Source organism: Pteropus medius, unplaced genomic scaffold, assembly GCF_902729225.1.
Source record: "Pteropus medius unplaced genomic scaffold, Ma_sr-lr_union100, whole genome shotgun sequence".
Classification (NCBI taxonomy): Eukaryota; Metazoa; Chordata; class Mammalia; order Chiroptera; family Pteropodidae; genus Pteropus; species Pteropus medius.
In genome coordinates, this window is record NW_024349803.1 from 20,380,811 (window position 1) to 20,403,905 (window position 23,095).

The 23,095-nt window shown below is 57.8% G+C and overlaps 3 protein-coding genes and 1 long non-coding RNA gene across 10 annotated transcripts; 1 reads left to right on the forward strand and 3 right to left on the reverse strand.

The window, feature by feature from the left end:
- Nucleotides 1-97: 97 nt before the first annotated feature.
- On the reverse strand, nucleotides 98-11,751 carry LAMB2 (laminin subunit beta 2). Of its 4 annotated transcripts, XM_039837687.1 has the most exons (33): nucleotides 11,600-11,751; nucleotides 11,428-11,513; nucleotides 11,138-11,310; nucleotides 10,916-11,051; nucleotides 10,761-10,834; nucleotides 10,168-10,356; nucleotides 10,013-10,076; nucleotides 9,576-9,778; nucleotides 9,366-9,486; nucleotides 8,851-9,039; nucleotides 8,463-8,642; nucleotides 8,230-8,342; nucleotides 7,883-7,962; nucleotides 7,662-7,794; nucleotides 7,306-7,464; nucleotides 7,101-7,228; nucleotides 5,295-5,427; nucleotides 4,923-5,115; nucleotides 4,701-4,844; nucleotides 4,265-4,496; nucleotides 4,019-4,182; nucleotides 3,713-3,937; nucleotides 3,404-3,621; nucleotides 3,196-3,292; nucleotides 2,734-3,106; nucleotides 2,454-2,638; nucleotides 2,139-2,380; nucleotides 1,711-2,059; nucleotides 1,153-1,360; nucleotides 934-1,075; nucleotides 674-850; nucleotides 424-583; nucleotides 98-345 (listed from the first exon to the last, which is right to left on the reverse strand). In XM_039837687.1, exons 2-33 carry the CDS (start codon nucleotides 11,510-11,512, stop codon nucleotides 209-211), a joined length of 5,406 nt encoding a protein of 1,801 aa, XP_039693621.1. In that variant the 5' UTR covers nucleotide 11,513; nucleotides 11,600-11,751; the 3' UTR covers nucleotides 98-208. The 4 variants fall into 4 exon arrangements, with proteins under 4 accessions (XP_039693621.1, XP_039693622.1, XP_039693624.1 ...); XM_039837688.1 differs by lacking the exon at nucleotides 3,713-3,937; XM_039837690.1 differs by lacking the exon at nucleotides 11,138-11,310 and having other exon boundaries at nucleotides 11,600-11,661.
- A 426-nt stretch (nucleotides 11,752-12,177) lies between these two features.
- Nucleotides 12,178-15,318, forward strand: LOC120582341 (uncharacterized). The gene is made up of 3 exons (XR_005647544.1): nucleotides 12,178-12,472; nucleotides 14,264-14,886; nucleotides 15,205-15,318. It is a non-coding gene; the product is annotated as an uncharacterized LOC120582341 (long non-coding RNA).
- On the reverse strand, nucleotides 13,585-15,436 carry LOC120582338 (uncharacterized). Its single transcript, XM_039837722.1, has 4 exons — nucleotides 15,271-15,436; nucleotides 14,694-14,877; nucleotides 14,280-14,349; nucleotides 13,585-14,199 (listed from the first exon to the last, which is right to left on the reverse strand). Exons 1-4 carry the CDS (start codon nucleotides 15,400-15,402, stop codon nucleotides 13,950-13,952), a joined length of 636 nt encoding a protein of 211 aa, XP_039693656.1. The 5' UTR covers nucleotides 15,403-15,436; the 3' UTR covers nucleotides 13,585-13,949.
- Nucleotides 15,437-16,800: 1,364 nt separating this feature from the next.
- On the reverse strand, nucleotides 16,801-20,171 carry LOC120582347 (laminin subunit beta-1-like). Of its 4 annotated transcripts, XR_005647546.1 has the most exons (5): nucleotides 19,826-20,171; nucleotides 19,502-19,660; nucleotides 18,882-19,002; nucleotides 17,906-18,049; nucleotides 16,801-17,812 (listed from the first exon to the last, which is right to left on the reverse strand). XR_005647546.1 is itself a non-coding variant. In XM_039837739.1 (4 exons), the coding sequence occupies exons 1-4, from the start codon at nucleotides 18,234-18,236 to the stop codon at nucleotides 17,019-17,021; spliced, it is 621 nt and encodes a 206-aa protein (XP_039693673.1). In that variant the 5' UTR covers nucleotides 18,237-18,864; the 3' UTR covers nucleotides 16,801-17,018. The 4 variants fall into 4 exon arrangements, 2 of the variants coding, with proteins under 2 accessions (XP_039693673.1, XP_039693672.1); XR_005647547.1 differs by lacking the exon at nucleotides 17,906-18,049; XM_039837739.1 differs by lacking the exons at nucleotides 18,882-19,002; nucleotides 19,502-19,660; nucleotides 19,826-20,171 and having other exon boundaries at nucleotides 16,801-17,031; nucleotides 17,233-17,277; nucleotides 17,581-17,812; nucleotides 17,906-18,864.
- Between the last annotated feature and the right edge of the window lie 2,924 nt (nucleotides 20,172-23,095).

Sequence of the window (23,095 nt, forward strand, 5' to 3'; positions counted from 1 at the left end):
GGAGGAGGCGGGGCTCCGGTGCCTTGGCCTTTCATGGGCCATGCTGGGGGCAGCCTTGAGATCCCGCCCTCCCCAAATCAAAGCCCAGACAACACAGTAGGGATTCACAGAGGTTTATTGGAGGCTTGCCAGGTTGGGAACTGTGCCATGCATAGGCAGTAACTTGTACGGGGCGGGGCTGGGGACTGGGGTAGGCCTCTGGCAGGGGTCACTGGCAGGTGTTGTAGATCTGGACCTGCAAGTTGATGGCTTGAAGCACGCTGCGCATCCGGGCCTCCAGCCCGTCCAGCTGGGCCGCTTTGCCCTCCAGCGCTCGCTCGTTCTCCTCATAGGTGCCCTCCAGCTCTAGGAGGGGCGGGACTCAGTGAAGGGTTCTGTTCCCACAGTCCCACATCTCTGGTGCCCACCCACCCTGATCCTCACCTTGCAGCCGCTGCAGCTTGTCCTGTGCGGCCTGCAACAACCCCCGAGCCTCATCTCGCAGTTGCTCTGCCCGCGATTGCGCAGCCAGCACACCCTGGGCCTTGCGCTCAGCCAGGGCCTTCACTGTCTGGTATTGGTCGCCCAGTTGGCCCTGCAGCAGCTGGGGATGAGAGGGCAGGGACAGTGTGGTGGTCCAGTGGAGGCCCAGCTTCTACCTTCACCCCCTCTAGTCGGCTCTGCCTCAACCTACCTGCTCAGCCTCCCTGGCACGACCCTGGGCACTGCCTGCTGTTTCTTCAGCACTAGAGGCTGCCAGGCTATTCCCTGCTCGTTTCAATTTCAGAGCCTCCAGGAGACCATCCAGTTGCTGAGCCCGCTCACCTGCAGAGCTCAGTGCCTGTTCTGCACCTGTCATCCTCTCCTGCACCTGCCATGAGTGGGCTCAGGGTTAAATAAGTTTATAATGCATGTCCATAACCTTGCCCCACTGATGTCCCAAAGAGACCACACCTGGTTCAGGGTCTGCTCTGTGTCTTGTGTATCAACCACTGCCCCCTGGATGGCACCCTGAGCAGCACCCTGTGCCCTCTGGGCCTCCTCCAGTGCCGCCTGTACTGTCTCTGCCTTCTGTTTCTCACCTTCAGCCCGGCTCCTGGGGAAGAGAGGGAATCAGGGCCTGCAAGTATCAGGACCAAGTGTCAAGGATGGGGGCCAGGGTTGGGGTCAGACCGTGCCCTCTGTGCATCCTGCAGTAGCTGCTCCGCCCGACGCACATCTCCCACAGTACGCGCCAGGATTGTGTCCACATCCGCCAGGCTCCGGACCCTCTCTGCAATTGCGCCAGCCAGGTGCTGGATCTGTTCAGGTGATGCTGGGATGGAGAGCTCTAGCACCCGTGTGGCCACCATCTCAATGCTATCAGGATCAGCCCCCTCCTCTATGGGGACACAGGCAACAGCTTAGGGACACAGGCAAGAGCTTAGGGACACATTCTCCAGCATGGGTATGGGGACACAGTCTTGGGGTATGGACTCAGGGACTATACATGGGATATGGATTTGCTAATAGGCATAAGGATGTAACCATAAGGACAGGGACCATATGTGGGGTACATACTCAGGGTCATGACTTGAGGACCACATACAGCCAAGGGCTTGGGGGCCAGACATGAGGTCATAAATACAGGTCCAGTGCAGGACCTAACTCAAGTATGAACGCAGGGACACACATATGAACACAGACACAGAGGAAAACAACCACATGGCCTGGGCCACACGGGAGGCTCACGGCTCAGGAAGTCTTTCACACTCTGGATGAGTTCCCGCAGTTCCTGATTGGCCTGTTCCACCTGTCCCCTGGAAGCATTAGCTTTGTCCAGGGCTGCCTGGGCCCGCTGCTGTGCCTCGCCTGCCTGCCGCCGGGTCTCTGCCACTTGGCCGAGAAGTCCACCACCTTCTGCCAGTGCCCGCTGCAGCTCTGCCTGTGTGTGCCGAGCCCGACCAAGGGCCAGGTCCGCCATGGCTACTGCCCCACTGCAGCTGAGGCCCCCACAGCGGGGCTGCCCGTCCTCATCTCGACAGCCAGCACCCCCGCAAGGGTTCGTAGCACAGGGTGCATCTCCTGGGGCCCCGCACACCTGCCAAGCACAGAACAAGTCAAGGCCCTGTGGAAGGAACAGCCATGCCCACATGTCCCACCCCATGCTTGTGCCTCACCAGTTCATTTATGCCTGTCAGGCTCAGGCCGTGGGTACGGGCAGAGAGCTCTCCCAGTGCCCGCTGGTTGGCTATGTTCTTGTGGTTGAAGTCTTCCCTTTGGGTACCCATCAGCACCTCTGTCCGGTGCCGGGTGCCTGCTGAGTCGCTCACAGGGCTGGGCACTGTCAAGGCCGATATGTTGGCACGACGTTCTGCCTCTGCAGACAGGCTGTGGGCATGGCGGATGCTGTCATAGGCTCCTAAGTTGGGTACAGGCAAGCAGTCAGCTGAAGATCAACCCTGGCCCACCTGCTTAATTGACCAACAACTCACCCAGGAAGTTTGAATGCTTCAGCAGGTCCAGATGCTGGTCAAGCTGCCGCAGTGTGAGATTAAGTGCAAGTCCGTCTCGCTCCAGACTGCTTAGCGCATGGTTGGCATTGAAGTTCTCATCCTGCACATCTGTCAGCTTTGCCTCCAGCTGGGTCAGGTGCTCAGTGGCCTCCCCGATTTGACGCCTGTGCCAGTGGGGAGGGAAGTGTTTATAGAGGTTTCAGCCCTGGTCCACTGGGCCTCTGCCACATCCCACCATGTATCTCAGGCCCATCCGCACCGCAGCTCCTCTGTGGCCTCCACGAGCTGTGCGGTGGAGGCAGCTGAAGTGTTGCGGGCACGCACAATCCCCTGCACAGTGCCCAGCTTCTCTTGAATTTGCCAGAAGCTGCTCTCAAAGGCACCGAGTACACCTGTCTGCTGTAGGTCCTGCACCCTCTGCTCCAGGCGCCGAGTACGGGCAGCCAAGTCCTGCACCACGCGGTCCCAGTCCCCGAAGCATGCGTGGCAGGGGTGGCAGGCAGGAAAGACACCCGAGAAGCCACGAGCACACTGGTCACAGCGCACGCCAGATACACCTGGGCGGCAGCTGCAGTGGCCTGTGGAGCGGTGACACTGAGGTGTGTCTATTCCACGAGGGTCACAATCACAAGCTGCAGGAAAGGATAGACCACAGAGTTAGGGTGCCAGCAGGGCATCCTGGAAAGGCCCCCAACCACCCTGGCCCTGCTGGGTCTCTCACCACGGCACTGCAACCCAGGGTCTCCCCAGTGGAGCTCCTGGCACTCAGAACAGGTTCGCCCCCCGAAGCCAGCATGGCAGTGGCACTGCCCTGTGAACTAGAGTGGGAGTAGAGCAGAGGTCAGAGCCTCAATCGGAGGCTGAGCCCTTGAGACTTGAGGCAGATAGTTGGCCCCATCCACCTAGGTATTCACAGGAGGGCCCCATACCTCATTGCAGGTGGGTCCTCTGGCTCGACTTGGGTGGCAGGCACAAGGCTGGCAGCCATGGCCACTGGTAAGATTCCAGAAGTTGGGGGCGCAGCGGTCACAGGTAGGGCCCTGGACATTGGGGAGGCATGGGCACTGCCCACTGCTTGGATCACAGTTGCACCGGTCATTGGACAGGCACTGCTGAGGATCTGTACCCAGCAGGTTACAGGTGCAGCCTGTGCCAGCCAAGATGAGCACACTAATCAAGGGGAGCCCAAGCAGCGGAGCCCCACCCCAGGCATCCCCTCCCATCCCACACACACTCACGGTGACAGCTCTGTCGGGCAGCCTGCCCATGGAAGCCAGGCTTGCAGTGGGCACAGTGTGGGCCCTCTGTGTGGTGTAAGCAGCGTAGGCATTGCCCCGTGTGGGGATCACAGGCATCAGGGTCCGTGGGGTCAATGTTCCCACTGCACTCACACGGCTGGCACCGGCCGCCTGGCCTTGATGGATCCCCAAAGTGCCCAGGGGCACAAGCTTCGCACCGCAGCCCTGCCCACAGTCAGGGGGAAGGCGTGAGTGCTCAGCCCAGCTGCCCTTCCCTGATCCCACACCTTTACCTTACCCACTTACCCGTGTAGCCTGCCCTGCAGTGACACACCATCTGCTGGGAGTACCCATCCCGATGGCAAGAAGTAGCAAAGTGCCGTTGGCTCCCGGGGCCTTCAGGGCAGGGACAGGGGCGGCATTGGCCCCCATGTGGAAGCCGTGGGTCCCCGTGGAAGCCAGCAATGCACCTGCATGGAGGGGCAGGAAGAGATGTGTCATCTCTGAGCAGCTTACCCACCCACCAACCCACTCATAGCTACCCAGGCTCACCTTTCACAGTGCTCACCCCCGGTGTGATCACGGCAGCCCAGACAAGCGCCTGTGTGGGCGTCGCATTCATCTGCATGCCCATTGCAGACACATGGCCGACAGCTAGGGAATCCCCACTGGCCACGCTGGCAGCGGTCGCAGCGAAGCCCAAAGGCACCAGCTCGGCAGGGGCACTGCCCACTGATCCCTTCACATAGGCCGCTGAGTGCCCCCTCGGGGCTGCACTGACAGGCTGGGGGCAAGGCAAAGGCTGAGCCAGGGAGGGGGTTTGGGGAGAATCTGGGTGGGGTCAGAGTGGGAAGGTCCGGGGATGGCAGAGAACTTTAAGTGACCTAGGGCTGAGAGTACGGGGTCTAATGCAGAGTTAGGAGAAGGAGAGCCAGAAAGAGGAGGCAGAACAGTCACAGACAGGAGGGAAGACGGGGCAGGCAAATACCTTGACAACCTGTGGGACCAAAGCCATAGTAGCCAGGGGCACAAAGGTCACAGCGGCGTCCAACCACTGCAGGTTTGCACAGGCACTGACCGCCATGGGGGTTGCACTCAGAACTCAGCGAGCCCTGGGGGTCGCACTGACAGGCTGTGGGGAGTGGGTGGAGGGCCAAGTTAGGCTGGGCCCCCACACCTGTGCCTCGCAACCCACATCACAGACACTCACGCAGGGCACCGTTGTAGAGCAGAGTGGATAGGCTGATGAGGAGGGGGGCACAGGCCTCAGACGGAAGGGTCTTGCTGGGCATCAGACCCTCCTCGTGGCAGCGGTAGCGTTCAAAGGTGGCACGGCGCTCCAGGGCAGCAGCATCACCCCCACTAAACATCTCCAGCACCAGGACACGGGGCAAAAGCACTAGCTGAAGAGGTGAGCAATGAAGAATGAGGTTCAGACCCGGGGCCATATGAAGAGCGCTTCGCTTAGCACCGCCCCCAGCCTGCCTCTTCTATCACAGACTCTTCCTATCCAGCCACCACTATAGGTCCCATCCCACAGGCCTTGCCATCTTGGTTGATGTGGGGAGAGGGGACTGTTTACCGAGTCAATGAGCAGGCTGGGTCCAGAGTGGGGGGCCTCAGGCTGGGCACTTCCCCCTGTTCTCAACAACTTCAGATGCAGCTGATAGGAGACGCCAGGCTCAAGACAGACAGGTCTGGGAAGTATCATGTACCTGGGAGGAGGTGAGGACAGGCATAGGGTCACTCTGCGCCTTTCCCACCCCACGTGTAGCAACCAAACCATTGGCCAGGCCAATGGACAGCTAGATAGTCCTAAAAAGAATCTGCACAGAAGATTCCCACAAACCTCCCTCACTGGAATCACACACCTGTGCAGACCAGTCTCACTGAAAACACTCAATACAACCTTGCAACCCCATAGCACTTCCCTGGCACAAATACCAATTTCTCTTTTACAACTGCCTCTTAACACTTCCTCTGACCTCGACCTCCAACCTCCAACCTCTGCTCCTTTTACTCCCCTTCACCAAGACTACGTCATCACCCCCTCGCTCCTTCTCTCCTAGGTCATTCCGACCAGCCTGCAAACCCATGCTAGGGTTCTTTCATCCCTCCCTGAAAAGGATCTTCCTCAATCCCTTGAGTTTCCCCCTAGCTGCTAGCTTGTCTTTGCTCTCTCGCACCACAAATTCCTAAGATTTTACTGCAGTCACTGCCTCCACTCTCTGGCTTCCCACTCCAGGGGAGGTTTAGCCTGAACATGCCGTAGAGACAGCCTGTGCGAAGGTCACTAATGACCTCCATGAAGCCAAACCCAGCGGCCACTTCCTCATCCTTATCTGCCTCAGCACTCGGCAGCATGGATTGAGATCGGTAAGCCTTCCTTCCAGAGACACTTTTCTATTCTCTGGGGTCCCGTCCACACTCCTGATTCACCCCACTACCCCCGCCCCAAGCTCCTCCTTCTCTACTGGCCTCTAACACTAGAGTATCCCAAAGCTTGGTTCTGGTCTTCCTTCCTTTCCCTGGATCCATCTCTTTAGTAACAAGTCCCAAATTTATATCTGCAACTTCAGCCCTCGTAGTAATTCCAGACACAGAAATCCAATCACTCATAGGCTTTCTCCCCCATGTCTGAGCACCTCAGAATTCCTCTTCCCCACGCCTCCATCTCAGTAAAGAGCTCCATTCCCACTTTCCGCTTTCTCTCCCTCTCTTCCATGTCTAAGCCATCGGCTTCACCATTAGAACCTTCTGGAACCTTCCTCTTCTTGCCACCTCTACTGCTACACTTGTGTCCAACCAATCCACTGTCACTCAGCTAACTCACTAGCCTCCAACATATCTTCCAGCTTTCACTTTGGCCCCTTCGAGTCTCTTCTCCACTCAGCAACTGGAGGGATCTTTGTTTATTACAAGTCACAGATGACAAAATGTCTATAATGGGTACAGTAAGGTTCATTACACTATTCTCTCTGCTTCTGTGTATGTTTGAATATTTACATGACAAAAAGTTTAAAAAGAAGTGATGAAAAAAGCTGTGAAGCCAATGCCACCCAGTAATCAGACTAGTCACATCCCTGCTCACAGTGCTCTGGTGCCCTCCTTCCCCTCCATGGGCACCCCCTAAAGTGATGCTGGATGGTTTCCTATTACTTCCTGCCTTGGTCTCTGGAACTGAGACCCCTAAGAGAGCAGGCCTTGTTCTGTCTACTTCCTTCCCCTGACCAGTGCCATTCCCAATAGCACCTGGCAAACAGCACTCGGAGGAGGCACTTGAAGGAACAGATAAATGAGAGGTGGGGTCTTCCAAGTACCTTTCAGGGAGCTTAGGGCTGACCCACTACCCCCCCACCATTGTAAGGGCTACTAGTTGTGTCCCCACCTGGTGTCTGGTTGCAGAGTCCCTGAGATGTGGTCATCCTTGGGCAACACGTGCCCACACAGGCTGCGGGCAGACACAGGCCCTGGGCGCTGCAAGGTCACTTCTATCTCTGCCCATTGCTCAGGGACCTGGGGGAATGGGATGATGGAAGAGATGCTCCCACACCCAGAGTTTCGACTCTGGGTTAGGTGTCACAGGGTCTGACCTGGGGCTCCAAGCGCAGCAGGAGGTCATAGTCCATGGCTCTTGGCACCGAGGCCACCTGGAACTCCAGTTCCTGGCCTTCCCTTAGCCTAACGAAGCCAGGGCCTGTCCAGGATGGAGTTCCCCCAGGGGTCACCAGGCGCTCCACCACATCGAGCACCTGAGAGAAGATGGGGCTGTGGGTGGGGACTCAGGCAAGGCACCGCCTCTTCTGCCACAGCCTGTCCCCGAACCCCAGCTCTCCAGCTGAGGCCCTGCCTAAGACCATATACCTGCCCCATACAAGGAACTGCCCATAATTCTGCCTCTCCAGCCGTAGTCCCACCTATACCCTGCCCTCCAACACTGCCCCTCTACCTGGCCTCGGGTGTCCTCAGCCTCCCATGTTAGGTGGTCAAGGAAGGGCCGGAAGTAGCCAGGCTGCACCTGCTCACAGCGCCGCCCCACCATGTGCTGGCGGCAGCGGCACTGACCTGTGGCCTCATCACATCTGGGGAGCACACAGGTACTTCAGAAGGACCCTGTGTCCTGCCCAGGATCTTCCCCCCCACTCCCAGAGCCCCTTGTAGAGCACTCACTGGGGATCCAAGGCACCACCCACGTCACAGTCACACGGACGGCAGCCCAGCAGGTCATGGCTCAGGCCCCAGTGGCCAGGCTGGGGGAGAAGAAGTTGTTGGGGGCCAGAAACAGACCCCTCCTCCCCAGACCACCCATCAGGGAATCCAATGATGGCTTTCAGCCTCTACCAGCCCTTGTTGAAAACTGGCTCCCGTCCTTGGCCTCCCAAACCTGAGGCTTCTCAGGCAGGACTGGACCTTAAACTCTTAGCACCCATCCAGTGGGGCATGGATACCACCCTCTCTCCTTGTGCACTGAGGATAAGTGCTCTTTAACCCAGAATCCCAGCTCCTTCCAGTCGCACCAGGCAGCGGTTGCAGCCATGTCCAGTCACTAGGCGCTTGCAGAAACAGTTTCCACTGTTAGGGTCACAAGGGGTGCCCCCAGGCACTGTGCCCCGTGCATCACACTGACACCCTGCAGGGGAAGGAGACTTATCAATACCTTGGAGCTATGGCAGTGCTTGTGTTCAGTGGGGGTCAAGAGTAAGAGGTCAAAGGTTAAGGTCAGCACGGGAGCTGGGCAGAAAGCACGTACGCTGGCAGCCTACAGGGTCACTGGCACTGAGCCCAAAGTAGCCATCACGGCATAGCTGGCAGCGAGAGCCCACCACATGTTCTTTGCAGCGACACTGGCCCGAGACCAGTCCCAGTGCAGGATCATCATGAGGATCACAGCGACCTCCATCTTGGGAACCCATGGGGTCACAGTCACAGGCTGAGGGCAAAAAGAGGTACAAGGTTACCATATCCCAACTAGCCCAGCACCAGTCTTGTCCCAAGCTCCACGCCCCCCAACCTGGATTCCCAGTCTGGCTCTACCCTATGCCCCCGCCCTAAACTTCAGCTCATCCTAGACAGCAGTCAGCTCCCCAGCTCCTGCTCCAGGCTCAGCCTTCCCTTTGCCATGCCCATCCCAGCCTCACCGCGGCACACGGCGGGGTCCCTCAGGTCCTTGGTTGGGTCACGGTAGAAGAAGGGTCGGCAGAGTTCACAGTGGCGCCCAGCTGTGTTGTGCTGACATTCATCACACACACCTCCACTCACGTTGCCAGATGCCAGGTATATGGCCATGTCGAAGTGGCAGCTATGGGTGTGCCCATGGCACTCACACTCTTAGGAGAGGGGAGAGAAGGGCAGGGCAGAGGCCTCTTGAGGGATCATGTCTCAAAGGTAGGGGGCCCCAGTGCACCTTAGGTTCCTGCCACAGGCCAGCATTTTGGGGTGAGGACTCAGGGACTTTAAGGCTTCAGCACCATACTGGGCCCCTACCCAGAACAGATTGTAGAGGAGGGTTGAGGGAGTCCCCAGGGGCATCGAGGCCTGATACCCTTTGAACACAGCATGGCTGTTAGGGGTTTGACCAACAAGCTGCAGGGTCTACCCAGGACACGGCCAGGCCACAGAGTTCCGGGGCTGTGGGGACCAGGGTCTCACTCACTCTTGCAGGCATGGCTGTGGCCATCCTCGGCTGGATGCCAGGGCAGATCATGATGGAAATCCTGACACTTCTCACAGTTGAGGCCGCGAGTGTTGTGTTTGCAGATGCAGGCCCCATGAACCTAGGAAGGAAGGCAGGCATGTGGTCAGCACTGTCCAGCCACGTCTGCCCCTGCCCCCAGCCCTACTCCAGCCAGCTAAAGCCCCTCACCATGCCTTCAGCATGGGCTGGTGCCCCTGGGGCGGGTGCACACTGTGAGGCGTGTCCGTAGCAGAAGCAGTTGCCACGCACAACCAGCTCATAGAGGGCATAATAGTACTTCTCGCGGATCTCCCGTCGTGGGTCAAGTAGGTTATCCCCCAGCGTGTGTAGCCGTGTCAAGTTCACCCGTAGGTTGGTGATCTTCAGCAGGTCTAAGTGGGGGTAAAGAATTGAGGACCAGCTGGCCAGGCAGGCTTTTGCTGCCCCATACCCACCCAGGGGCTGCAGCTGCCAAGGTCACCTTGTGAGACCTCCTGTCTACTGCTATGTGAGCTAAATTGGACTTGGCACCTGCCCTAGGGAGCACCCAAAATAGCTACTGAGGCCCCAAATAGTCACCAGCCGGACGCTGGGACTACGCCAGGCATAAAGGGTGGAACACTCACTCTGGATCCGTGAGCTGTATGGGTCTGGGATGGGGATAGCAGGGTCCAGTACACGATAGATGACCTGGAAGGGCATAGAGTCATTAGAGACACCGAACCTTGCCTCAGGCTCATCTTCTCCCTTTCCTGCACCAAGCCCAGATCTCAACCCTCACCTCGCCTTCAGTGGATGGCTCAATCTCTGAGTAGCGGGACTCACAGACTACATCATCCCAATGCCGTGGCGGGGCCAATGGGACTCCTGGGAAGTCGGCCCCACAGTCATAGGAGAAATATCGGTACACATGCCAGGTGCGTCCGAAGTCTGCTGAGCGCTCCACCAGCATGGCGGCAGGGCGAAACGTCTGGGTGGGGAGCATGGCTGATCAGCGAGCACCGGGACCCAAGTCCAGCCCAGGCCCATCAAGAGCCCTGCCCAGCTGGGGTCTGCCCTCAAGCAGCTCACAGACAGGTGGGGGTGACCAGAGGAAGCCAAGGAATGATCAGGGAGGGTAGCCACCTCTACTGGGGAGGCTCAGGGGTCATGGGGCCCAGGGAGGCAGTGCCTGACCCAGCCTAGGATTAGGGCAGCATGTGCGAAGGCCTGAAGGTGGAAGGAAATGGAAGGTGTGGGAGATGAAAGAACCTCCCGCTCTGCGGAACATAGCATATGAGCTCAGGGGGGCTGGGCTGAGGAGCTGGGACTCTGTTCAGGGGCAATGGGGAGCCAAGCAGGGGGACTCAAGCAGGCTCCCAGACACGCCGGCACCTTGAAAGTCATAATGAGGTGTGTGAAATGGAACTCAGCCTCCAAGTCCAGCTGGATGGTGACCACAGGGACACCTGAGGCAGGAGTCGGAGGTCAGGGACTTGAGGCTACTGGTGGGCAGCTCTGCTCACCCGGAGCCCCACCCATGGCCTCACCATTCTCTGACTGCCACCAGGCCGTCCGGCGCTGCGGTGCAAAGCTGGTAACTACGTTCTGGATACGGTGGCTGTTCGGGTTGTCTCTAGCAGAGAAGGGGCGCCGGGAGTCGCACAGGAAGCACTTCTTCTCATCCTGGGTTGGGTCAGGGTTAGGGTCAGGGCCTTAGCCAGTGCTAGCCCCACACTGGATCAGCACCCTCACCTTACCCCCAGCCACACCTGAAGGTGACTGACGATGCAGTAGGGCTGGGGACCATGTAAGCCACAGGTGGATGAGGCGGTCAGTCTGTCAGCACGGCCCACCAGAAGGTCACCAGTGGCAGGGTAGCAGCTTCCCCGAGAACAGCCTGGCACATCCGGGGCCCGAGCCTGGGCCAGGGCAGTGGCCAGCACTGCAAACAGTGGGTCAACTGGTTCTGCTGTGCTCCCACCCAGTAGCCTCAGGGCTGGCTACCCCGGGACCCACCATCACCTCCCAGAAACCCCAGGCCATCACCAGGCCCTCTCACCGCTCAGCAGCAGGCCCACTCGAAATTCCCAGGGCCCAGGCTGTCCCCGCGGGTCTCTCCCTCGTTTCCCTGCGGCCCACTCCATCCTAAAGAGGAGAGGAATCGGGATGAGAGGGGATGAGAAGTCTGGGGCCCGTGCCCACAGGCCCCTCCCTTCAGGTCCCATGCTGACCCTGCCCGTGTGGGTCCTTGGCAGAGTCCCCACTCAGTCCTCTGTCTGTCCGGTGATCCCTCCACTTGCTGGGAGTCTGGCGACTTTGAGCAAAGTTGGAAAGCACGGCATGAAGGAAAACATGGAGCGGAACACAGGCAGGAGCGGAACACGGGCAGGAGCGAAACACTGCACAGAGGTCCCCCACCCGCTCCGAAAAAGACCCTCGCTCTAGAAACCAGACCCGGCCAGCTCACCTGCAAATCTTTATTATGCCTTCATACTCAGTCCTCTGCAGAGCAAGGGGAAGGTAGGGGATTTGGGGCTTTAGAACACCACAGTTAAGAGGTGCACCAAGTAGGGGCTGTGACAAGGAGTCTGATCTTCAAGAATTAAAGTGGCCCATGGAACCTAGTCTTTGTCCCCAGGATTGCGGGTGCTGTGGAAGTCACCAGCAACTAAGAGTTCAGTCCCAGGGTTTCCAGCATTAGCGAGGAGCGGGAGGGCACACACACGGGTGTCGAGCTCCCCTGTTCAGGGATGTGGGAAGCTTTAGGATGCCAGGCCAGAGGGACAGGACGAGATGGGGAGAGAGATCAAGAGAGGCCGTCCCCCGTCCGAGGCACAGCTCCAGGGTTCTCTGCCTCCCCTAGTCACTACGGCAAGTAGGCAGAAGTGCAGTCTCAGTTTCCCGGTATGAAAATGGGTGCTAGGCGGCTGACAACAGACGGACCAGAGAGGCAGTGAGTGGATCCGCATCTTATGACTAATAATCCGCTCCGGACCTTCTGGCCCACCAGGAGCCCTGTAGCCCCGGCTTGGAATGCGCGCTGCCGGCGAGCGCGTGCCCCACCCAGGCCCCTGGGACATCGGCTAGGACCACAAACTCCCAGGGTAGGTAGGGCCCAGTCGGGCTGGCTCTGAGGTGACCAGAGCCATGTCCCAGGGGAGACAGCTTCCTCAGGGGAATCACCAGGCTTCACTAGGAGAATCTGAGCAGGGGGTCAGTCAACCTGCTGGACTTTCCGGGTGGCTAGGAGTTACTCCAGTTATCTGGAGTAGGGGTCTTCAATCACCCTGGGGGTCATGTAGTCAACCTGAGGGGCTCAGGGATACTAGAGGTGACTCAGAACTTTACATTACTTAGAGATAAGTATCTGTCAGGGTCAGGGGACACTAGATGGCCTCAGGGAGTTTAACATGCTGTCTCTGGTTTCTCAAGGTAGAGAGCCTCCGGATGACATCATGGGGTCACATGGGGGTCACTCAGGGTCAGCGGGCACTCAGGGGGGTCTGTGGTCTCTTTAGGTCAGGCGATCCTTGGGTCACTCTGGGGTCACTCTGAAATATCCAGAGTCCCTCTTTTTGGCAACCATAGACAGCAGTCAGCAGGTGGCATACGCTTTGGCCCACAGATGCATGTGCTCAAGCAGCTCTGCTGCCCGCCGCTCCAGGGCCCACAGGGTGGCCACCTTCCTGCTCAGAGCCTGCTCATTCTGCACCAAGTGGCACTCCAACCCTGGGGATCAGTCATCTGAGCCAGGCTCTAACCTCTGACCCTGGTCCTCATCTGTCATGACCCTGACTCCGACCCCATCCCTAAATGAGCTCTAACTCTAATTTACATTTGACCACCTGTTCTGAACTTTGACCCCATGAATCTGGACCCTACCTGAACCCAGCCCTGATCCTCCCACACCAACCCTGCTCTGACTCTGACCCTCCCATCTGACACTAACCCTATTCCATCCCTACCCTACCACGGCCCAGCCGCGCACCCTCCAGACGGCTCCAGCTGTTCTGCACCCGCTTCAGCAGCAATTAGGCCTCAGCTTGTGTCTGCTGTACCCACTTTCCTGCATCCTGTACCATGGTCATCAGGCTATATGTGCCCTCCTGCAACTCTGCCACCACTAACAGGGCCACCTGCAACTCCTAGAGTAGGACTAGACCTGAAACCCCACCCCACCTAGACTCTACTGTCCCAAACACATTGCTACCCGAGGTTCCTGGCGGACAGGGGAGTTTAGAACTGAGACCCTGCCTCAGCCAGCATAGCCCAGTCCCAGGCTAAACCCCACTTCACACTGTTCCAGAGGGTTCCTTGAGACCCCGGTGTCTACTGCCCTATCTCACCTTGCCCAGGCCCTCACCCAAGCTTATGGCATATGCTGCATGCTCTTCTGCCTCCTGGGCCTGCCGCTGACTCGGGGCCAAATGGGTCCTGAGAACCACTGGATAGAAGCCCCAGGACTGGGGTCACATCCATTACAAATGTCATCCGGGCCAGGAGCCCTGCCACCTGGGGCAAAGGTCAGGGGATCACAAGGAGGTCACAGCAGGGCAGCAACTAAGCAGAGTTTTCACACCGTCAGTTATTTAATAGCATCATGGTATCATAGTGGGTCAAGGACCTTGGGGTGAGAATGAGACCATGGCAGCCACTGAACAAGGGGTGCAAGTGAGCTAAAGGGTATGGTGGGGTATCGCCTCCTGCACAGTGGCCTCCAGGCCTCCCAGTGTCTGTTTTGCCGCCTGCGGCCCTTGCTCTGCAGTCTTTGCATGAGTTCCCGCCTCCGCCAGCTCCCCCTGAACATCCAGTGCTTGGTCCTGGGCCCTCCCTGAAGGGCACAGATGATCAGGTGGGCATCCCTTTCCTCCCCACCTCCTGACCTCTACCTCCAGACTCTTGGCCCGACACCTGGTCTGCTGTGCCTGACGGAGGACACCAGCTCTGGGCAGCTCCCGGCCTCTGGCATCTGCATCTTCATCTGTGGGGATGGGGGTAAGGATCTTGAATGTGAACTCCGATCCCTGACCCAACAGACCCTGACCTTAACTTCTCATTGACCCGGCCTCTGACACGACTACATGGTGTGCTAGAGGCTTACAAGAGACACTTGTTACACTTTCAGAAATTTTGTTACCAGTTGTTAAATGGTAGGTGGGACTGCTTACACACAGAAACTGGCACACACTAGAGTCAGTCCTCCCGGCCCCCAGCCAGTTGTTCAACATTTGCCGGCACACTAATGCTCCCACCTGACCCCTGGTCAGCCCTGCTGTGTATTCCTCATTTTGGAAGGGGGTGCATAGCAGTGACCTGGATGCCCACCTGCCCCTGCTCTCAGCTGTGAACAAATAACAAGCAGACATGCACCCAAGAGGAAACGCTGGATGATATGCACAGTTGCTTGCACAGGGGCCATGGTGGTCACACCCCAGGGCCCCCTTGCACGATGCCACATCTCCTGAGCCTGGATTTCAGTGGAGCTTGCTGTGGCCTGGATTAGCTGCAGCTGGTAAGGGTGAGTCAGATGTGGAATATGTCTCCTGTAACCCTGTGGCCAAGCCATGGTCTCCTATGACCACCTCCGCCCCTATGGCTCCCATCCATAGCCCCCATGACTCTGGATGCTGCTCCAAGGCTGTGACTGCTATGTCCAAGCTATGGGAGGTGTTACGGGAGGCACCCAGAACTCATTGGGCAGTGGGTAGGGTCCCAGGGCAAGAGGAAACACCACAGGGTGCAGGAACACAGCCCAGCCCAGATCCCCGACCCCTGCATTCCTGAAAACAAGACAGGGGATCCAGAATGCACATCTCAGATTCCCTATTGCACCCAGGTTACTCCAAGGAGAGAGTCCTTGCTGTGGCAAAACTCTCCCGCAGTGATCCACATCTCCACCCACCACTCCAGCTTGGACTAGGAGTCTCAGAAGCTGTGGGTGCAGCATCTGGACTCTGTCGACCAGCCCTTTCAGTTTTAGCTCCCACATATCTGTCTTCGTAGGCTGGCCTGTCTCGGATAGCAAATGCTCCATCTACCGCTGGGCCTCTCGGGCCTGTCCCAGGATGCTGTTTGGTCCTCCAAGTGTGGTTGCCATCTGGGCTCCAAGCATGGCCTCCTGGGAAAGCAGAGCAGCTGTAAAAGGTGGGAGGGATGAAGAGGCGTGGCTTAGGGCTTCACTAGCTGGGGCAGGGCCAATCAGCCTCCTGGTCCCCCAGATATGTAAGTAAGGGCACCGGGTCCAATCAGCCTCCTGGGTCCCCCAGATATGTAAGCAAGAGCACCAGGTCCTCTCCTTCTGACCTAGCCGAGCCCTTGCCCTAGCCTGCTGCCCCTCCACCTGCCCAGCTGATCTCACCTTGGACCAGTGAGCAGGGATAGAGGCTCCCCTGGGAGAGGCAGGACACGAGAGCTCAGAGGCGGCATATGCACACCTGAGCGCCGTCTCCCCCTCTCGGCCCTGCTCCTGCTGCAGGCAGCACCCACACCTGCACTCGGCTGAGGGCGTCTCCCTTCCTGCTTCCTCTGGCCTGACCCCCTTGTCCTGCCCCCACCTTTCCACAGTGCCAGCCTCGCCTCCCACAGACGCTCTGGGCGCTCAACTCCTGATCCGCTTGCTGCCTTTTGCTCTTCTGCGTCCTGAGTCGAACACCCCACTGTCTCCATCTTCGTACCCCACGCCTCGTTCACTCTCCTACCTTCTCCTCGCCAAGGACACAAGGATACACTTAGGCCTCATCTCATTCAGTGGCTGACCACTCTCCCCCTGGAAACACTCGCTTCCCACGGCCATCTCTCTCTGCTGTACCAGCTCGCCGTCCTAACCCTCCACCTGTGTCTCCTCAGCCCCCACCCCACCCACCATGCTGACTTTACTTGCCATGATCTATTGACGGTGGTTGACCCACACACCAAGGCACGGCTGCACACGGGGTCGGGCACATGCAGGCCCATGCCTGCTCTCCCCAGGCCTCACCACTAGCTCATGGGTCATGTCACACAAGAGCACAGACTGACGAAGCTATTTGTAGCCGCATATACAGCAGTGCTGGTGGTCAAATAAACATTCATAAGTTCCACCTTGTCATAGGCCCACACTCATTCACTCACAACTGGCCACTACCATGTGCTGTGTGCAGCGTGGACTCACTCACTGGGTGACACGCTGGCTGCAAAGTATGTTGCGCATGGCAGCTGCAGGGTTCGCAGCCCCGTGGCCCCCCTGGGTTCCAGAAGAGGGCGACCCAGAGGCTACAGTCCCACCCCAGCCTGCTTCAGCCCCAGATGGGCACCTTGTAGAAACAGTGCCCCAGGGGTCACAGCTGCAGCCTGGGGAGAGGAAGGGCTTGGCAGGGAGGGATGAAAGAGAACCCACCCTCCCACCTTGGGATGCCCCCACCCACCCACCCGCCTACACACTCATGCTGGCAGCCCCCGGGGCGCAAGGCACTGCCATGAAAGCCAGACCTGCAGTGAGCGCAGCCAAGGCCATGGCTGTGGTGCAGACAGCGCTGGCAGTGCCCACTCTGGGGGTCACAGGCAGCAGGATCGCGGGGATCAATATTGTTGTTGCACTGGCAGGGCCGGCATGGACTCCTTCTAGGGTCTCCTCTTGGCCAAGAGTGCCCAAAGTAGCCAGATGAACAGCGGTCACAGCGGGATCCTGGAGAAGATCTGGTATGTGTGGATTGTCTCAGGTATCTTCCTGTAGCCTTGGGGACTTTGAGTCCCTCATACCCAGCCAGAAAGTCAGGTTTAAGCAGGAGGGCAGAGGACTGCTACAGTATGGCCCATATTCCTGGTTTACAAGCTCCTCCCATCTGACCCTCCCTCCTCTGAATGGAAACCCCTTGAGGAGACATACCCAGACTGCAGCTGGGTAGCACTGGCGAAGATTTGCTTTGTGGACCTAATGGGATTATGAATAAGTGAGCAAAGACATGACTTTCCACTGTTAACCATGCCTGACCTACATAGCCAGGTGCGCTGAGGCACAAGACATGTCCACCTGTGCTGTCCACATGGCAGGAAGTCCCATGATAGAGGCCAGAGCCAGGGTGCCCAGGACAGAGGCAGGGCCGGCACTGCTGGCCTGAGCCCAGGGTGGGGTCTCCATAGTAGCCATCTAAGCACCTGGGGGCAGTAGCACATTGAATGGGGCCTGGTCCACTCATCCTAATCCCTACCCAGCCCTTCCAGTGGCAGTGCTCACCTCTCGCAGTGCCGGCCTGTCGTGGCTCCTTGGCAGGCCTGGCGGATCCCCGTAAGTGGGTGGCACAACTCAGCATGCCCATGGCAGGGACAGGGCTGGCAGTGTGGGAAGCCCCACCAGCCAGGGAGGCAGCGGTCGCAGCGGTGACCAGCAAGGCCTGCCCGGCATGTGCACTGCCCGCTCATAGGGTTGCAGATGGCACTGGTGGCACCCTCGGAGTGGCAGTGGCACTCTGTGGAGAATGACAGGGCAATCAAGCCATGCAGGAAAAGGAGATGGTCAGCCCCAGAGCCCACATCCACACTCACTGTCGCTGGAGGCTCACCACTGCAGCCAGTAGGACCGAAACCATACGTTCCAGGCACGCAGCGATCACAGGTATGACCAACGATGTTAGGGCGGCAGGGGCACTTCCCACCTAGCAGGGCACACTCGGTGCTCAGTGAACCCCGGGGGTGGCCCTCACATGCTGGCAGGAGAAAGGGCAAGATAAGATGAACTTCATAGTGCCTCCTGTAACCCCTATCCTGCAGCCCCCGCAAGCCAGGGGCACACTCATGGAGGCCACCCCCATGAAGCAGGGCCGAGATGCTGCAGAGGAGGCGGGCACAGGCCTCAGTCATGGAGCTGGAGAGGCCCGTCTTTGCTGCCTCCATGCAGCCTGCCTTGTGGAGCTCCTGCAAGCGCCCTGTGGCCTCAGGGTCTGCGGATCTCAGCCCAGGCAATTCCTTCACTTGCGGGAGGAGCACGATTCGGTAGGAGGGTGGAGGGTGGCAGGCAGGGGAGCAATGAGCCCAGCCCCATTCACTAACACCTACCGCCCTTCCTTGCACTGGCCCTCACAACCCCTTCCTGCCTCTTTCCTGTTTCTCTTTTGAGGCTGTTTCTTCTTCTTCTTCAATGGCCCCAGTCTAGTCCAGTCAATGCCACCCCTCACTCAGAATCACTGCAGCAGCCTCCACCTAATAATCCCTTCTCCTCACGTCTCCTCCTTGCTCAAGTCCCTTCCATGGTTCCTCACTGCCCCAGGATAAAGGTTAAGCCCCTCTCTTGGCCCACAGGTCCTGTGAGGTCTGGCGCCTGCCTATTCTCACCTTCTATCCTGAGCATGTCCTTTTCTCATCTGGATCCCCCTCCCCATGCTCTTCACCTGTCTCAATTTCTTCTTGGTGCAACTCCAGGTCCCTGAAACCCCTGTCGCCTAGCCCGTATCGTCCTGCTATAATTTCTGTCTCCCCTAGATGTGGGGTAGAGCCCTGGGATCTCACCAAATCCAGAAGGATGGTGCCCTGGGATCTCACCAAATCCAGAAGGATGGTGCCCCTCTCAGGCCTCTGCGCCCCTTTGGTCCGCCACAGCCACAGGGTCATGGAGTAGCGAGTTCCTGGTTCAGAGCAGAAAGGTCTGGATAGAACCACAGCTCTGCAGGGAGAGGGGCGAGGAGTAAGGGTGGGGTAAGCAGGTCATGAGCATGTGGTCCCAGGATGCCCTGTTTCTGTGGAGCAGTTACTGGGTCCAACATTTCACCATATGACCAATGGAGAAAGACCAGCTTCTTAAATCTTGCCCTTTTAAATTAAGTCCCTGTCTCAATTGTTCTATGACATGATGGTATTCCATACTGGGAATTTTCCACTTTGTCTGGGCCTTGTTCCAAATGTGTTGGCAGTGTAATAGGGTCTTGGTATTGGGGGTCCCAGGGTCCCGCCTACATGTGTGCATGGGTCAAGTCTGCCTGCAACAGCTGCTCTGAAGGCAGCAGATGGGCACAGCAAGTGCTGCTGGGTAGCAATTCGGCATGGACACTGACTAATGCCTGCCAGTCTTCAGGTGCCTAGAATCAGGTGTCAGGAGTCATAGAAGTGCCCCTGCCCACCACCCAGTACTACCGATCTACCTGCTTGGCATGCATGTCACTGACCTGGGTCTTATAGCGCAGAACAATATCATACTCCAGGGCGTGAGGCACTGTGGGAGCCAGCAGAGAGAAGCCAGCCCCATTAACCACGCGTTCAAAGTCCAAGCCAGTCCGCAGTGCGAAGCCAGCTCCCGGACGCACTGGCGTAGGCTCCTCTGGGGCCTGGATGTGAGACACAGACTCCCAGGCCCAGACCACTCCGAGACCTAGGACCCTCAGGACTTAGGTTCCCTTCCCCCAAAACCCCAGAAACCCCCATCCCCAAGGCCCAGTCCCTACTAAGGCCCTAGTGACTGGTGACACCATCCTGCTCCCCAGACTCCTCACAGTGGGCAGCTGGCGGCTGTAACGGGCTCATCTGGCACATCGTGGGTCACGCTGTCTCCAAAGTCGGGGCTGGAGCCAACCGGAGAAAGTCCCCGGGCTTGTGTACAGTGAGGGGGAGGAGGCCGGGGGGCTCCCTGGGGGCGAGAGGGGTGTCAGTGTCCTCCGACACTCTGGCCTCACCCTCTCCCACACTGTCCTGAGAAAAGGGACTGTCCAAGACACTAAATCTCTGAGCACGCTGACACCCCCCGGAATTCCCCATCTTCCTAACTCTGCCCAGCCTCCTCTTTGGACACTCCCCGCTTCCCATGAGTCCCAAGGTCTGAACCTTGGTTTCCTCCTTCCCCTGTGCCTCCTGGACACTCACAGGCAGCTGGGGGTCAGCTGGCTGGACGCCCTGGCCAAGCTTGGCTTCAGCAGTAGCCTGGTCGAGGGCAGCGCAGAAGTGCCCTGATTGGAGTTCATGGCAGCGGCGGCCATGGAGATGGGGGCAGCACAGAGGCCCTCCCCTGTAGAACATCTGAGTAAAGATGGGGACAGAGGAGACAGAATCAACACTTGATTCTTGCCACCTGACACATCCCAGGCCCTGCCTTGTACCTGTTGCTGTAGGCACCCGCAAAGGGGATGGAGTTGTTCCTTGAACCAAGTCTTCCTTCAAACACATTTGCTGTGAAACACCTTTCAACCCAGAGTATAATACTGTTCTAACTCATTTAATTGCTTTTCCTTCTATTTCCAAAGTTCCAACCTGAGGATGTATGCTGGTTCAGCTAGCCAAGGTGGCTTGACCTTGGTGACCAGGTCAGGAGGTGGCACCAACCCATGTGCAAGGCTCGGTCTACAGTTACACTGATTATAGCCTTATATTTGTCAGCTTCTAGAAGCTCAGCACCCAAGATCAAGGTCAGAAGGCCGGTCAAGGCTCACCAGACAATGGCTGCAGTCCCATCCAGAGACAAAGCATTTGCAGTCTCTGGAGGGATCACAGGCATGAGTGCCAGGGACTCGGCCCCGGGGGTCGCACCTGCAGGCTAAGGCACAGGGCCAGGATGCCGATGGGACTGCTGCAGGGGTAGGTGGATGCATGTGTTATTAGGGCAGTGATTGGGGGCCGAGTAAGGAGACAGGGGAGTAGGGGTCCACTCTTAGGGTCACTCATGCTGGCAGCCCTCTGACTGCGTAAGGCTCAGGCCATAGTGATTGGGCCGGCAGGAGTCACAGCACTGACCCCAGACATTTACTTTGCAGTGACACTGCCCAGAGAGGAGGCCACAGGTCTCATCTTTGTGGGTATCACACAAACCCCCTCCCAGGGTACCCACAAGGTCACAGTCACAGGCTGGATCAGAGGTCAGTGAGAACAGAGTTAGATCAAGTTGCCACGGAGTAGAAGGATCGGTGGGGTCAGGGCTGGGATTGGAGGGCTCACGTTTGCAGGAATAAAGGGAACGGGGATCTTCCTGGGGATCTCGATGGAAGAAGGGTTGGCAGAGCTCACAATGGCACCCAGCTGTGTTGTGCTGACATGCATCGCACACGCCTCCACTCACATTGCCAGATGCCAGATACAGGGCCATGTCAAAGTGACAACTGCGGGCATGCCCATGGCAGAACAAGGAAGGTGGATTTGGAGTAGGCTAAGCCATGGCAAGTACGGACTGGCAGAACAGGGTGTGGTACCTACCCTGGCAGGCATGGGGATGCCCAAGCTCTGCTGCACGCCATGGGTCGTCCTGGTACAGATCCTGGCAGTGCTCACAGTGAGTTGTGCGGTGATGGCGGACACAAAGGCCATGCATCTGGCAGGAAGGAGGGCAAGATGAGTCTGCCTCAGTGCCCCAGCTTGTCCACCCAAGCAGCCACAGGACGCCCCTCCATGGCGCTCACCATGACTTTCGCATTGGCTATGGCCCCAGGTGCAGGCCTGCACACAGAGCCATGGCCATGGCCCAGGTAGCTGCCACGGGCCACAAGCTCGTAGAGGGCATAGTAGTAGAAGGGGTGTCCCTTGAGGCCCCCTGGGGGCCTGTCACCCAGTGTGTGCAGTTTGGAGTTCACATGGATATTAGTCACATGCAGAAACTCTGGAGACACAGATGGTGAGACCTCAGGTGCACTGGTCATCATTCCTCTATGGCGCGGTCTCTCCCCATCATTGCAGCCACTTCCTCCAGTACCCCTGCTGTGGGACTCCCATCCCAGATCCCCTGGACATATTATTTTAGGATGACCACAGCCTAATGGTGGTAATTCCACCCCTGCACTGCTCTAGCCCTGATATCACTGAGCTGAGACCTACGCATCCCACTGCTTCTAGGACATCCGCTTCTGGCATCTCTAGATATTTGAAACCTGCTTCCCCAGTGCAGTAAAGGATTCCATTTCCCAGCCCGTCACCCATGCTAGAAATCAGTATCATCCAAACCACATGAGGTACTAGTTTGTTTGCTTATTTGTCAACTGTCTCACTTTTATGTCAATTCCAAGAAGATAGCAACCTTATTTGTCTGCTCCCCACTGAGCAGTTTAGAAGATGCCTGGCACACAGCGGGGCTCAACAGGCACTTGTTAAATGTACACATGGACCGAAAGATGGATCCATGGCTCCTCTCTCTGCTTCACAGCTTATGTCAGTTACCAGGCCAAAGCTACTTCCTGTCTCTCTCCTCTGCCAGGTTTCTCCTCTCTCCTGATCAAAAGAACCAGCAACAGCTGCTTGGGGACCTAGTGTGGGGGTTCCAGGTGAGTAGCTGGTAATAACCACAGTCAAGGTGATGGAGAGTGGAAAGAAAAAAATTAGTTTGGGGTTTGTCTTCCTGCTGTGGTACTCACCTAGCCTGGCTCTGGGCTGCCCTATTAGATTATGGTTGTGTCTTTCTTGTCCTTTAACAAGACTTCTGTTTTACAAGGAAGAGGTCACACCCAGAGACACCTTGGTGCCACCTAGAGGCTTCTGCAGGGATGTAGGGCATCAACTAAGGCCAGAATGATGAATCAAGGGAGACAATGACAAGGGGGACCATGATGGGGCAGTGATAAGGATGGTGACAAAGGCTCACAAAGGGGAGTTATGAAGTACAGTGATAGGGGCAGAGACATGGGAGACAGTGATGGGGACCACAACAGGACCCTACAAAGGAGTTCCGGGATGGGGCAGAGCTGGGGAACAATGCAAGGGGACTGAGCTGGCTTGCCTGCCACCCTGCCTCTGGTACACACACCAGGCAGGGCCTCCCCATCCCCTGGCATCTGGCTGTCCTGACACAC

What these genes read in the sequence shown, in the direction of transcription:
- LOC120582338 (XM_039837722.1), bottom strand. Translation starts at nt 15,402, where the DNA reads ATGGAGCATTTGCTATCCGAGACAGGCCAGCCTACGAAGACAGATATG. An exon ending in TCCTAGTCCAAGCTGGAGTG is followed by an intron (nt 14,878 to 15,270) that starts GTGGGTGGAGAT and finishes CACCCTTACCAG; the next exon opens with CTGCAGCTAATCCAGGCCAC. An exon ending in ACAGCTGAGAGCAGGGGCAG is followed by an intron (nt 14,350 to 14,693) that starts GTGGGCATCCAG and finishes CCATCCCCACAG; the next exon opens with ATGAAGATGCAGATGCCAGA.
- LOC120582347 (XM_039837738.1), bottom strand. Translation starts at nt 18,236, where the DNA reads ATGGAGGCAGCAAAGACGGGCCTCTCCAGCTCCATGACTGAGGCCTGT. An exon ending in CGGTCCTACTGGCTGCAGTG is followed by an intron (nt 17,813 to 17,905) that starts GTGAGCCTCCAG and finishes CATTCTCCACAG; the next exon opens with AGTGCCACTGCCACTCCGAG. An exon ending in ACAGGCCGGCACTGCGAGAG is followed by an intron (nt 17,278 to 17,580) that starts GTGAGCACTGCC and finishes TAATCCCATTAG; the next exon opens with GTCCACAAAGCAAATCTTCG.
- LAMB2 (XM_039837687.1), bottom strand. Translation starts at nt 11,512, where the DNA reads ATGGAGTGGGCCGCAGGGAAACGAGGGAGAGACCCGCGGGGACAGCCT. An exon ending in CTGAGGACACCCGAGGCCAG is followed by an intron (nt 7,465 to 7,661) that starts GTAGAGGGGCAG and finishes ATCTTCTCTCAG; the next exon opens with GTGCTCGATGTGGTGGAGCG. An exon ending in CAAGCTGCAGCGGCTGCAAG is followed by an intron (nt 346 to 423) that starts GTGAGGATCAGG and finishes CGCCCCTCCTAG; the next exon opens with AGCTGGAGGGCACCTATGAG.